Source organism: Gossypium hirsutum, chromosome A09 (assembly GCF_007990345.1).
Source record: "Gossypium hirsutum isolate 1008001.06 chromosome A09, Gossypium_hirsutum_v2.1, whole genome shotgun sequence".
NCBI lineage: Eukaryota > Viridiplantae > Streptophyta > Magnoliopsida > Malvales > Malvaceae > Gossypium > Gossypium hirsutum.
In genome coordinates this window covers 17,306,999-17,320,067 of record NC_053432.1, presented here as the reverse complement: position 1 = coordinate 17,320,067, position 13,069 = coordinate 17,306,999, and the positions used below count along the sequence as shown (strand labels likewise).

The 13,069-nt window shown below is 32.7% G+C and overlaps 1 protein-coding gene and 1 pseudogene across 1 annotated transcript; one reads left to right on the top strand and one right to left on the bottom strand.

The window, feature by feature from the left end:
• Positions 1-7,033: 7,033 nt before the first annotated feature.
• LOC107942099 (protein NUCLEAR FUSION DEFECTIVE 4-like) lies at positions 7,034-8,779 on the top strand (annotated as a pseudogene).
• Positions 8,780-10,371: 1,592 nt separating this feature from the next.
• On the bottom strand, positions 10,372-11,917 carry LOC107942100 (50S ribosomal protein L27, chloroplastic). The gene is made up of 4 exons (XM_016875749.2): positions 11,732-11,917; positions 11,315-11,611; positions 10,792-10,893; positions 10,372-10,671 (listed from the first exon to the last, which is right to left on the bottom strand). The coding sequence occupies exons 2-4, from the start codon at positions 11,606-11,608 to the stop codon at positions 10,492-10,494; spliced, it is 576 nt and encodes a 191-aa protein (XP_016731238.1). The 5' UTR covers positions 11,609-11,611; positions 11,732-11,917; the 3' UTR covers positions 10,372-10,491.
• Positions 11,918-13,069: the final 1,152 nt, after the last annotated feature.

The following is a 13,069-nucleotide window of genomic DNA, read 5'->3' as shown; positions in this document are numbered from 1 at the left end:
TTAGGGGCTGTTTTGATGAATGTGTATATTGAATAAATTAATTTTGTATTTTAGACCAAGAGAAACGAGATTCGAGTCGTGATCGGGGGAAAAATAAAGTTTACGAGGAATAGGCTCGATTTCTAACATTTTGTACTGAGGTAAGTTCATGTGTAAATATGGGAATATAATTGCCATTTTAAGTAATTTAATTATATTTATATGATATGATGATTATTATCATGAAATATTCTGCTTTTTGGTTATTATTGAGTAATATGCAAATTATGTGAGCTACTTAATAAATATGAAATGCTACCAAGTATCGGTTCCGACATTCTGTTGAAGACGCTAAAGATATTTGATCGAGGAAAATCCTGTTTGAACCTTGGGAATAGATTCAAGTGACATGTCACTAGGATATTTGAACTCCGAACTCGCTGAGTTGAGTCCGAGTTCACTTATGGATGCGAATGCCTAAGCTCGTTGAGTTGAGTCCGAGTTCGCTTATGGGCGGGTTACATGGTAGCTTGGCTACATAATTTCCACAGACTATTGAGTTTGTCTAGCTGCAGGTATGGCACTTATGTGCATGCAATCCGTGTATTCTAATTATATTCCGATTTGTTCAACGGGAGAATCTTAAGTGAATAAGGAGAATACCTAAAAAGAAGGTGACATGTTGATAAGGTGGTGAATGGGAAAATTTGACAGGTATGTGCTTAAACCCTCGGGTTAAGAACTTGATATGATGAAATTGTGGTAAGATATTAAATGCAAATGTAACATGAATGTCTTGGTAATATTTATGCAAATGATGTTTTATGTTGGATTGTATGATTATGTTACTTTCTATTTGTATGTGAACTTAGTAAGCATTTATGCTTACTCCCTCCTTTTCATTCTTTGTAGTTTTGACAAGCCAGTTCGGAAATCGGGAACGGTTGGAGGCTCGCTAACACTATCCGTAGACCATTTTGGTATAGTGGCTTGTATATTTTGAGTATGGTATGTATAGCATTATAATTATTTTGTGTATATAATCTTATGATAGGGCTATTGAGTGGTGAGGAAATGCTTGGTAATGATTAGCCATTTGGGGTTATGTATGCTTAATGTGCTATTTATTCAATGGAAATTCATAAAATGGTGAAATTTGCTATAAAACAGTATCATACAGCAGCAATGACATGCGTTTGAAAAATCACTAAAAATAGTAGAGATAGAATTAGATAGTGAGTAAAATATGAAGTTGAATCTTATTAAGTATATTTTTATATGGAAGAAACAAACCAGGTAAATGAGTTGTATTTCATGAGATATTTGAGTTTCGGTGGAATAGAGTCAGAGCAATTTCTGAATCTCCTATTCTGACTTTAGAAATTCACTAAAAATTGTACAAAAATAATTAGGAGTCATACTTTATATGTATAGATTTCTTTTTTAGTATACTTTTAAGAGAAACAAACAGAATAGTCATCTGAATTCTATATAGAGACAAAAGTGATTTGAAGTGAACAGAGGTCAGAGTAGTCGAACACTGAAACAGGGGAAACTTTAACTAATAAACTGTATTAATTGGCCCAACCAAAAATTCTGGAAAAAAATTAGTAAATAGGTATATGAGTCTAGTTTAAGAAAAATTTACGAATTTGAATTTTGAGTTTCGTAACTCGAGATATAATTTTTTTTAGCGACTGTGATGCAGATTGGCAGTTTATTACCAAAGGTGAAATAAATTGTTTCAAATTGTTTAAGTGATAAATTAAGTCTGTTAATGCCTCGTGCTTGACTCCAGCTATGGTCTCGGGTAAGAGGGTGTTACAGAAACCGCGACGGTGGTAAGGTCTTACGGGGTGACACCTTAAAAAAGGTCTAACTTGTAAGACCATATCTTGGCTATGGCAACATGGAGAGAGTCTGTTAAGACAATAAATACGTGGTAGTCTGTCGGGACATTAAACACGGGGTAGTTTTTTGAGACATTAAATACAGGATAGTCCACCGGGACATTAAATATGGAGAATATTATGTAAGACTATAGCTCGAATATGGTAGTATAGAGACTCTGTCGAAACAGTAAACTCGGGATAGTCCACGGTGATAGTAAACATGGGGACGTCCGCCAACACATTATATATAGGATTTCAGGTGTAAAATTGTACCTTAGTTATGGCAACCTACAAAGCCCACCTAGAAGTTCACATGGGACCATGTTGGGTGAGACCATAACTCAACCGTGGTGTCAGGTACAGGCCGCCAAAAAAAGATGAACCAAAAAGTTGAGATTGCTGACCGCTATCGTGGTAGGTAAGCCTCTTAAAGAGGATTTATAGTGTTAAGTTATGGAGAATTCACGGGTAAGAGGCTTTCGATCTTTGGCAAACAATCCTGAAATAGATGATATAATAAATGATTGAGCAAAACCTAAAATTTTGGGTAAAGGTCAGCTAGAGGCGGTTAGGTCGACTGAGGCCCATACAAAGGTTAAGTTACATAACAGAAGAAAGGGGTCGCCAGGGAATAACTTAGGACAGAAAGTCTGTTAAGAGCAATGGAGGTTAAGTATTTGAAACACGAGGAAGTAAATGGAAGACAACCAATGACAAACAGTTGAATTTGCATCCAAGGTTGAGAGGAAAAAAGAAGTTGGGTTTAGGCAAAATCAGACCTGTATCGTTAGAGGACCGTTATCTTAAAGGAATACACGTATATCTCAAATAGAGATTAAGAACGAAACGGTAAACTGGAGAAAAGGGGTGGCATTATTTTCATAGGTGAAAACTAAAGAACGCTAAGAGTATAAGGGGAGTTTAAATTGTTTGTTTAAAATATTTGCCACTTAGAAATTTTGAAATGTGATTGCAACTTGTTTAATCGAATCTTGCTAAGTTCATCAGAACTTACAATTGAACTGCCTTAGTTGTAGGGTTGAAGATTATTGTAGAGGCTTTGAGAAAGGACTAAGGCAGACTCCGCTAAATTTGGTCACACTGAATATGTTGAGTTGTGAAATATTAAATATATTTTATCGAAATTTTACTAGGGGTAAAATCATCAAAAAATTATTGGGGGTAAAATAGGTTTGAGAAAATTGTTTAATATAGAAAATTTAAGTTTATTTTGAGAAATAGAAAAACTGAATCGGGTTGGATCACATTATAGAGTATGGGTCAAAAGGCTCAGGAAGTACTCGTAATTGAACTTGATGTGAGAGAGGCCCAGAACCCCTAATATAACACAAATAAGGTAGCAACCCTAGTAGGAATAGTAGGGTGTGTCGTCCACCCCACTCCTACTCCAAGTAGAAAGTTGTTTTACTATTTGAAATAAACCACTACAACTCAACAAAGGTTCTACCTTCTTTTCTTATAAATAGATGGCACTAGTAGGTTATTAAACATAACTTTAAGAGATTGTTACTCTGTCGAAAAATAGAAAGAATTTATTCTCAACTATTAAATATACTTTTCCAGAATAACAATTCTATTGGTTTCTATTAAAGAAGATAGAATTTTCGTTTTTACCCCAAATAAAATAGAAAACATTTTCTAATTCTATGTTTAGATTCAACTGGTTCGAGTCCACACTCGAAGCAGTTCATGGTACAAGAATAGCGGAGAAGATTGTTCGATTGAAAGTCGAGAACAACGAATGTCCGCTAAGCCGAAAACACAAGTATGAATTCAGTTAGGGTTTATTGCTATAAATATCACAAACCAAGTTGGTTTTCAAAATTTTAATTTTTCACTATGCAAGAAAACTATTTTCAAATTGGGATTTTTCCAACAAAGCACACACGGGGGGCACCGCTTTTCTAGTCCCACTAATTCACCTCAGCACCAAAGATTTGATAAGGGTGAAAGCAACGCCAGAAACAAGAACGACAAGTAGATAGTATACCCTAAAATAGGTTTGAGAGCTATAGTTCTCTAAATGTGTTGCCTACTTATATACTTACCCAAATAAATAATTAAGGAATTTTAGTATCCCACCCTATATGAGACCTAGCCAATATACGAGGGACTCAATTCAAAAATGTTAATTTCCTAACGCCACTAGCTATAGAATAAAAGGTTGTATTTATCTAATACACAATTGAGTCGACAGTATGCAGGGGCTAACTAAAACAATACATTTCACAACCCCTTTCGGTATAAGACACAAAAGAAGCGAGAACCTCTTATGATTTAGAGGAACAAAGAGATTACAGTAAAAAGCCAATTAGAGGATTAATAAATGTGATAATGGGTGATAATTAGAGGTGTCATGGGCCGAGCTCAGCTAAAAAATCATGCCCATTTATTGGGCCGGGCCGAACCCAAAAAAACGGGCCAAAAATTTTGCCCAAACCCGACCGAAATAAAAATACTAAAAACCGAGCCCAGCCCACTCGTATTAATTTTTTATACTATTTTTATATTATTTTTAAATATATAAATACATTAAAAATACTAAAAATATCAAAATAAATATTTTTCAACAAATTGAAAATAAATTTTAAAAAATATGTAGAGTTAAATAACACTAAGATAGATGCAACTTAACAAGCAAATGTCTCTAAAATAATTAAAAAAATTAACAAATGTCTTTAAAATAATAACAAAATTAATAATAAAATAAGTTTTATACAAAATCCAAACAATAACAACAAAATAGTAGTACCATAATAGTAAAATGGTAGCAAAATAGGGAGAAAACAACAAGAAAATAACATTCAAAAAAAATTCTGATTTTTTTGTCATTTAATGAATTCGGGCCAGGCCCGAGCTAAAAATACCTTATCCGAAGCCCGACTTATTTTTTAAACGGGCCTTATTTTTTATCCAAGTCCATTTTTCAGGCTTATATTTTTACCTAAACACTCCCACATTTCGGGTGGGTCTTCGGGTCGAGCCGGGTAGAACACCTCTAGTGGTAATGAAGAATGGATGAAATCCAATTCCAAAAGGAAGGCATATTTTGGGAGTGTTAGAAATGTCAAGAGTCCACTTAAGAAGCCTCACCCAGTGCAACGGTGTGGCAAGTCAAGTTTGATAAAAGAGATGAAGACGATATCCTTGGTACAAGTAGCAAAGACCCCCTTGTAGTCAAAACATTGACTGCAAGTTTTCAGGTGAAAAGATTATTGGTTGACATCGGAAGCGTAGTGATGAGCGTCTGTTTGTTGCACAATTTTAAGTCTTTTACACTTGGGTTTTGCTTTGTTTTGAAGTGAAAATGTTAGTTTTAAGGTCAATTTATTTTATATTTAAATTTTAAGGCATAAATTTCATCCATCTCAATATTGGCTAGGACATCTCAATTGGGTACATCGTCAGCAGCAAGAAAGGTTGATTACGACAAGATGGTTTTTAGGGGTCCATTTCCTTCTAATTTTTTAGCACCTTTCAGTTTATTTTCAAGGTTCTTTTAACTTTTCAAATATTTCACTTGATTTTTGCGTCCCCTTAAGCTCTACTTTTTAGTAATTTTCAACTAAATATGGGAGATTTAACAACTAAGGGAATTAATACTTTTGAAGCAGATTTTTTTAAAGTTAAAATATGTCACAAGTCATTGTACTCTTAGTAAATTTAAATTTTAGCTCTTTATTTTTATTTTTAGGAATTTAGTCCATTTACATTTTGAATTTCAAAATTCATATTGAATTATTAAGATTATTTTGTTAAATTCAAATTTATTATAATATTATTTTTTAGTTAAATTGTTACCAAATGAGTAAATATTTTTTTAATTCAAAATTTCACACCAACAAATTTAACAAAAAAATTTAACATTGTTAACAAATAGACTTGAATTTTAAAAATTGAAAAATAAAAAGACTAAATTTCTAAAAATAAAAGTACAAAACCTAAATTCTAAATTTGTAAAGAATATAGAAACTTATGACACATTTTAACTTTTTTACAAAAGTTTTTCTTTCAAATTTTTGAATGCTGAGAGCTCAAATTAATTACTATGAGAATCGGTTAAAGTACCTGGGTGGTCCTTGTATTATAGGAACTAGATCAAATTAATCTCTCTATCATTAAATGGATCAATTTAGTCATTATATTGTTAAAAAGTTAAATTAGTCCAAATTATAAAAGAGTTAATATTTATTGTATAAAAAATATCTTGAAAGTTATTATTTTTAATTACAGCTCAATTTCAAATAAAAAGTTTTCATTTACAAAATCATTAAAAATTTAAAAATATTAATTCTATTAAACAATAAATAATTTTTTTAAATAATAAATGTTAACTCTATTACAGTTTAAACTTATTTAATTCTTTTTAATAATACATAAATTTTTTAAATAATAAATGTTTAACTTTATTCCCGTTTAAACTTATTTAATTCTTTTTAATAATACTTAAACTAAATTGATATATTTAATAGTAAAATGACTAATTTAATCAATTCCTTATAATAGAAGGATCTCCCAAATACATTCACATAGAATAAGCTTCCAAAACTGATTTTCTCTTCAACCAGATTCTTTTTTAAAGTTGATTAATGGAATTGATGTAAAGGGAAAACGATATCTTCCTCCCTTTTGAAAAATTGTTATAGATTTTTAATTATTTGAAAGTTATTACAGGTTTCTAACTTTTATGTTATTTGTTATATTTATAAAAAGGAAATAAAATTTTCAGTCTAATTTTTGGCTTTCTTTTTTTATGAAAAAGATGAGCCATCATTTTTTAAACAAATTTTACCTTAGGTTAATGCTTATGTCAAGCAACAATTATTGGTACCAAACTTTACGTTGATAGACAATAAAATGAAAAAAAGAACAACTATCAAGCTAAATAAATACGGGTTAATATTTATTCAAAAGATACGGCTTAATATTTGGTATCATTATCCAATAGACTGATAATGACTTTTCTTTTTTTTAACACAACAAAGGAGTTATGTTTTTTATTTTATTTATTATTTAAATCTAAATTAAGGATAGTATAATTTTTTAATTTTATTTGTAGAATTAAAAAATTACATTATTTAAAAATTAGAAAATTATTAGAAAATAAATAAAGAAAAAAAAAGGCAAGCCACCTTGCAAAAGTCAAACTGAATATCTCCATGACCGGTGACCCAAAGAAACATTACGTTCACATGATTTAACTTTTTGACGTTTCTGCTCTGTTGTTTTGCATATTAACAGCACCCTAATGCTCAGAATTCTAACACCTTGCTCGTTTTGGGTGGTTTTTGGAGGACTGCATAATGGCCGGACTGAAAGAAAGGTTTCAGGCTTTTGTGAACAATAGATGGCTGGTTTTTGTTGCTGCAATGTGGATGCAATCTTGTACTGGGCCTGGCTATATATTTGGCAGCATATCGCCAGTGATGAAGAGTTCTTTGAATTATAATCAAAGGCAGCTTTCAAAGTTGGGTGTGGCTAAAGATCTTGGAGGTAGTGTTGGGTTTATAGCCGGGAGTTTGTCTGAGATATTGCCTCTATGGGGTGTTTTGCTTGTTGGTGCTTTGCAGAATCTTATCGGTTATAGTTCGCTTTGGTTGATTGTTACTGGGAAAGTTCCGGTTTTCCAACTGTGGGCTGTGAGTATCATCTAAAAGCTCTTTTTCCTATTGATTGCTTGGTTTAATTCTATCAATTTGTAATCCTCTGTTACTTCTTCTATTTTGAACATTTTGATTCTTACAGTATGATACTAGATAGATATCAATTCAATAGCAATTTAGTGGAAAATCTTTGATAACCAATCTCGGTATGCAGATGTGCGTCTTAATTTTTGTGGGAAACAATGGTGAGACCTACTTCAATACGGCTGCACTTGTTTCTTGTGTGCAAAACTTTCCCAAAAGCAGGGGTCCAGTGGTAGGAATCCTCAAGGGATTCGCAGCTTTGAGTGGTGCAATTTTGACTCAGATATACACAATGATTAATTTCCCAGATCAAGCATCTTTGATATTCATGGTTGCTGTTGGACCAACCATGGTGGTTTTTGCTTTGATGTTCATTATCAGACCTGTTGGAGGTCACAAAGAAGTGCGTCCATCTGATGGTTTAAGTTTCACAGTTGTTTATAGTGTGTGCCTCCTTTTGGCTGCTTACTTGATGGCAATCATGCTTCTAGAAGATCTTGTTAGTGTGAGCCACAATTTAATCACAGTTTTTACTCTGATTTTGTTTGTTCCTCTTTTCATTCCCATCGTATTGAGTTTCTGCGAAGAGTATAGAGATCCGGCAGAAGAGGTTCTACAACCAAAGCCTTAACAACATGACGCCGGAAATCCCGAACAGGATACTCGGGAACATGAAGTAGTGTCCAGTGAGTTTAAAGATGAAAACCACGAGGAAGTAGACTCACTTGTGGTGCCGGAAGGGCAAAAACGAATTGCTCAGTTGCAAGCAAAACTTTTCCAAGCGGCTACTGTAGGGGCAGTAAGGGTGAAGAATAGAAAAGGTCCTCATAGAGGGGAGGACTTTACCTTGATGCAGGCTTTGACCAAAGCAGACTTTTGGCTTATTATGTTCTCTCTTCTATTAGGTTCAGGATCAGGGTTAACAGTTATAGATAATCTTGGTCAGATGAGCCAATCTCTAGGGTATGATAATACTCATATATTTGTATCCATGATTTGCATTTGGAACTTCATCGGTCGTGTTGGTGGCGGTTACATCTCGGAGATCATTGTGAGGTACAGATTGAAATGATTTTCTACAGGGGCGAAACCAGAAATTACAGGGCCGAAATTAAATTGTAATTTGTATGATAGTAAAAATGTACCATTTTAATAACTTATATGTCTATAATTTTTAAAGGATTAAATTAATTTTTTATATTTGTAGGGGGCAAAATATAATTTTAACTTTACTAATTTAAATTTTTTAAAATTTTAAAGGAGCTAAATGAAAAGTTTTTTATTTTAGGGGGCCGGGCCCTTGCGAGCTCTCCTAGTTTCATCGCTGATTTTGTACCTGGATGCTGATAGCACCAGGCTTTACCTTGGATAATGGTTTTGATTCATTTGACATTGTTGTATAGGGATCATGCTTATCCAAGGCCAATTGTCATTGCTGTGGCGCAGCTTGTTATGGCTGTTGGCCATGTCTTTTTTGCTATGGGATGGCCTGGAGCAATGTATATTGGTACTTTGTTGATAGGGCTTTGCTATGGTGCTCACTGGGCAATTATGCCAGCTACTGTCTCTGAGTTGTTCGGCTTGAAAAAGTTCGGGGCTTTCTACAATTTCCTCAATCTGGCAAATCCTGCTGGTACACTCGTCTTCTCAGGTGTAATTGCTAGTAGAATTTATGACCGTGAAGCAGAGAAACAAGCTCGTCAACATCGTATACAATCTCATATTTCAGGCTCAATTTTCTCAGGAATGCTTGCCGCAGATGAATCGCTTAATTGTGAAGGTTCCCTATGCTTCTTTCTGAGTTCCATGATTATGTCAGGATTTTGCATCATTGCAGTCGTTTTAAGCATGATACTTGTGTACCGTACTAAGACTGTTTATGCTCATATTTATGGAAAATCTTGTATCCGATATCAAGGATGAAATTGACTGATTGAGGAGGCCTTCCATGAAAATATTCAGCCATTTTTTATGGCAGTGTTTTTGTGCAAAAACTGAGGTCATATGAATTCTCCTTAAATTTGTGATATTAGTATGGCCAAAAGTTAATTTAAAAGATTCCACTATTAGCGTTCAAGTGGTGTACATATTCTCAGTTGATTATGTAGATTTTAACTGTCTTGATAATGTTTAAAGCACTGTGGCCTTGATGGTACTTCAAAGGATGTGATTACTGGACAAATTGTCTTTTACATATTATCATATGATCATCTTGTAGTGCTACTAGGAAAATACAACTATACAATCCTTTGCTCATAGTGAACTACCAATAGAGCTTACTTGGGGTCTTACTGAATTACAGGATATCCTTTTCCAAGAGAATTTCAGATGAATTTACACTCAGATGAAAGAAATCAGGTTCAGTGACGTTACTAAGGTCAAAATATCAGTTTCATTCCATGAGGTGTTATGTTCTATGTTGGTCACCCTTGTGTGCAAGTTTCGGATATTGGTATTTATCTAACACGGGTATATTCAACTTTTTAAAGCTTTTACATGTATTTCGAGAGTCTTTAGAGAATAGTATTCTCAACTCAGAGATGCATCAGACATGGAAGCTTCAAAAAAAAAAATGAAGAATCAAAGCAACATAAAATTGATGGAGCTTCATTTTCAAGGAGAAAATAATAGATTAATGACTTACATGCATTGTAAGAGAATGTCATGATATCTTCCAATTTTACTTCATTTTAAGATACTTGTAAAACGAGTATCGCTAAATGCTAAGTTACTAACAGTATCCTCTCAAGAATGTGAGGGAACTAAAATCAGATGCCAAAAATGGACAAAAATAACAAATGAAACTAGCCATTAAAATTTCCAAATTGGATACATCAAGTTTGTACACTTTCCAGATACCAATCTAACTTCAATACAAGAAAAGCATATATAGATATAGTTCACGGATTCAATCAGCAAACAGGATTATCATCCGTAGCATCGGCAGCCGAAGCAAGCACAAGTTCAGGTTGAACTAAAATTCCTTCCTTTTTTGCCTTCGTTTGATCACGTCGCATCCTGAAGTACTCTCTCTTCCTTGCTCTATAGCTGTTGGGATTCTCAGGCTGAAGTACTCGTGGGTAAACACTAATCTATGAATCACATAAAACCCAGAATTCATATCAGCTTGAGGAATGCAATGATAAGAATGAATGAACTGCACACCATGAATTTGAAAGTCTTAAAAGAGTGTGATTCAAAATGACTGAAACCTTCTTCTTGTCGGCTCCGAACTTCTCGAATTTCACAAGTCCGTCAATCAATGAAAAGATTGTGTGATCCTTGCCAAGCCCCACATTTTTCCCTGGATGAAACTGCCCAAGCAACAAAACTTTCCAAAGGTTACTCAACTAAAGCTAGAAATGTTGTAATTTGTAGGAAAATTTATGATTTTCAACCTTGTACCATACCCAACTTCAATATTAGTCCTTTAATTTAACATACTTTGATCCTCCTACTATTATTAACATTATAACTTAGTCCAAATCACTAAATCCCCAAGTATAATAAGGGACAAAAGCCATAAGTTAACCTAATTTGTAATGCTTTCTGGCTTTGAGCCTTCAAACTCGTTTTCTTCTTCTACAATGAAGTCTTAAAAGACATCATTACAGCATCTTTTTTTTTTCAGTTCAAAAAACCCAAATATAACATTTTCTTTTCAGAAATTAGAAGCTAAAAATTTCCCTATAAAAGAATCAGAAAAATATAATTAAATACGCAAAAAAATTGAACCTTGGTTCCACGTTGCCTAACGATAATAGCGCCGGGCTTGGCGACCTGGTCGCCGTAGATTTTGACGCCGAGTCGTTGACCCTTTGAATCGCGACCGTTTTTAGTACTACCGGCTCCTTTTTTGTGCGCCGATTCGATCGTCAAAGGGAACGGAGACTTCCTCGGGAACGAAACGACTGCCGTTTTGTGAATGGAACCCACTTCGCCTTTCATAAAGGACGACGTCGAGCTTGATGCTAGAGAAAGACCCCTAAATGCTCCCACCAAATTGAAGCTCATTGTTGCAGTAGCCATTTCCTTTCAGCAAAAAGAATAAAAGAAAAAACAATAAATTTAAGTTAGTTTATGCAGTTTTAATTTATTTTTCTGGTTTCTAATTTAAATTTCTATACTTTTAGGATTTATTTTTGGACTTACAGCTGAATTTCAAAGAAGGAGAGGTTGGAAAAGGAGGGAGGGCTTATCGTTAGCTGATATAAAGAAACCTCATCGCATTCGTTTCAAAACCTTTTATTTTCAAGGGTATATTATACAAATGGTCACTCAATTACGTTCATGTTTTTGTTTTGCTCATCTAACTTTAAATTTTTCAATTTAAACACTAACGTTTGAATTCATTCATGTAAGCCTTTTTCTAACTGGTATAATAATATATTTAGTCGTTATTACTTACATATTCTATCAATTTGATCCTAATTTTAAATAATTTAATAAATTTAACCCTTCACATTTCCTAATCAAAACTTTTAACTTTTAAAACATAAACATTTTAGATCTATAAATCTATAAAATCCTAAAAAAATACATTTAATTATACACAAATAACCCCATGTAATTTATCATAATAGTTAGATATATCAATTAATTGATGCACAGAAGTATATATGAACTAAATGTATATAAATATAATTTTATAGAAATTTAATAATTGATATTATATTTAAGTTTGAACAGTTTTTTATATTTTGTAGTTCAATATCTTAAATCATTATTATATTTTTATGGTATATATAGTATACATATATGAAAAAACATTTATAAAATCTATTATTTTTTAAGTTTTTTTTAAGTTGGATTTTTATTAATCTATTTTGAAAATATTTTGTTTACATAGTTTAAACTTTAAATTTTAAGTATGTTACTTAAAAATTTAAATTATTCTTAATTTACAAATAGTTAGATGGTTACAAGTGTAATTTATCTTAAAAACATATAGAAACTCAAATCTATAAATTACAAAATGATTAAAAATATTTTAATTGATACACATGCATCTAGCCTGTACAGTGCATGAGTATATTTTATTGCACCAGATACAAATGAGTGTCTTTATTTTCTTAGGGTGTCCCTTGTATTACTTACAAATCATATATTTATTGGGTTAAGTGATAAAAAAATTTAATATCTAAAATTTTGAGTGTTGTATATTAGAAAAAAAACCAAAAAAAAAAAGTTTTATTGGGTTACTTTGATACCAATATAGAGCCTCTTACCATTTTAGTATATGTACTTTTTTGTTCACTTTGATACTGAACTTGGCAACCAAATCCATATTAATCCCCTAAACTTGGATTTCATTCAGATTTAGTGATGTGATTTGTGTTCTTCGAACATGACTGGATTAGTCAATCGAACTGATTAGACCGAGAACCTATCGATATACTAGTTCAAACAAAGGGGTTGAACCTATTGGATTGAAAACTACTTGAAATCAAAAAAAGAAAAAAAAATAGGACCAAACTAGTAGTTGAAAAA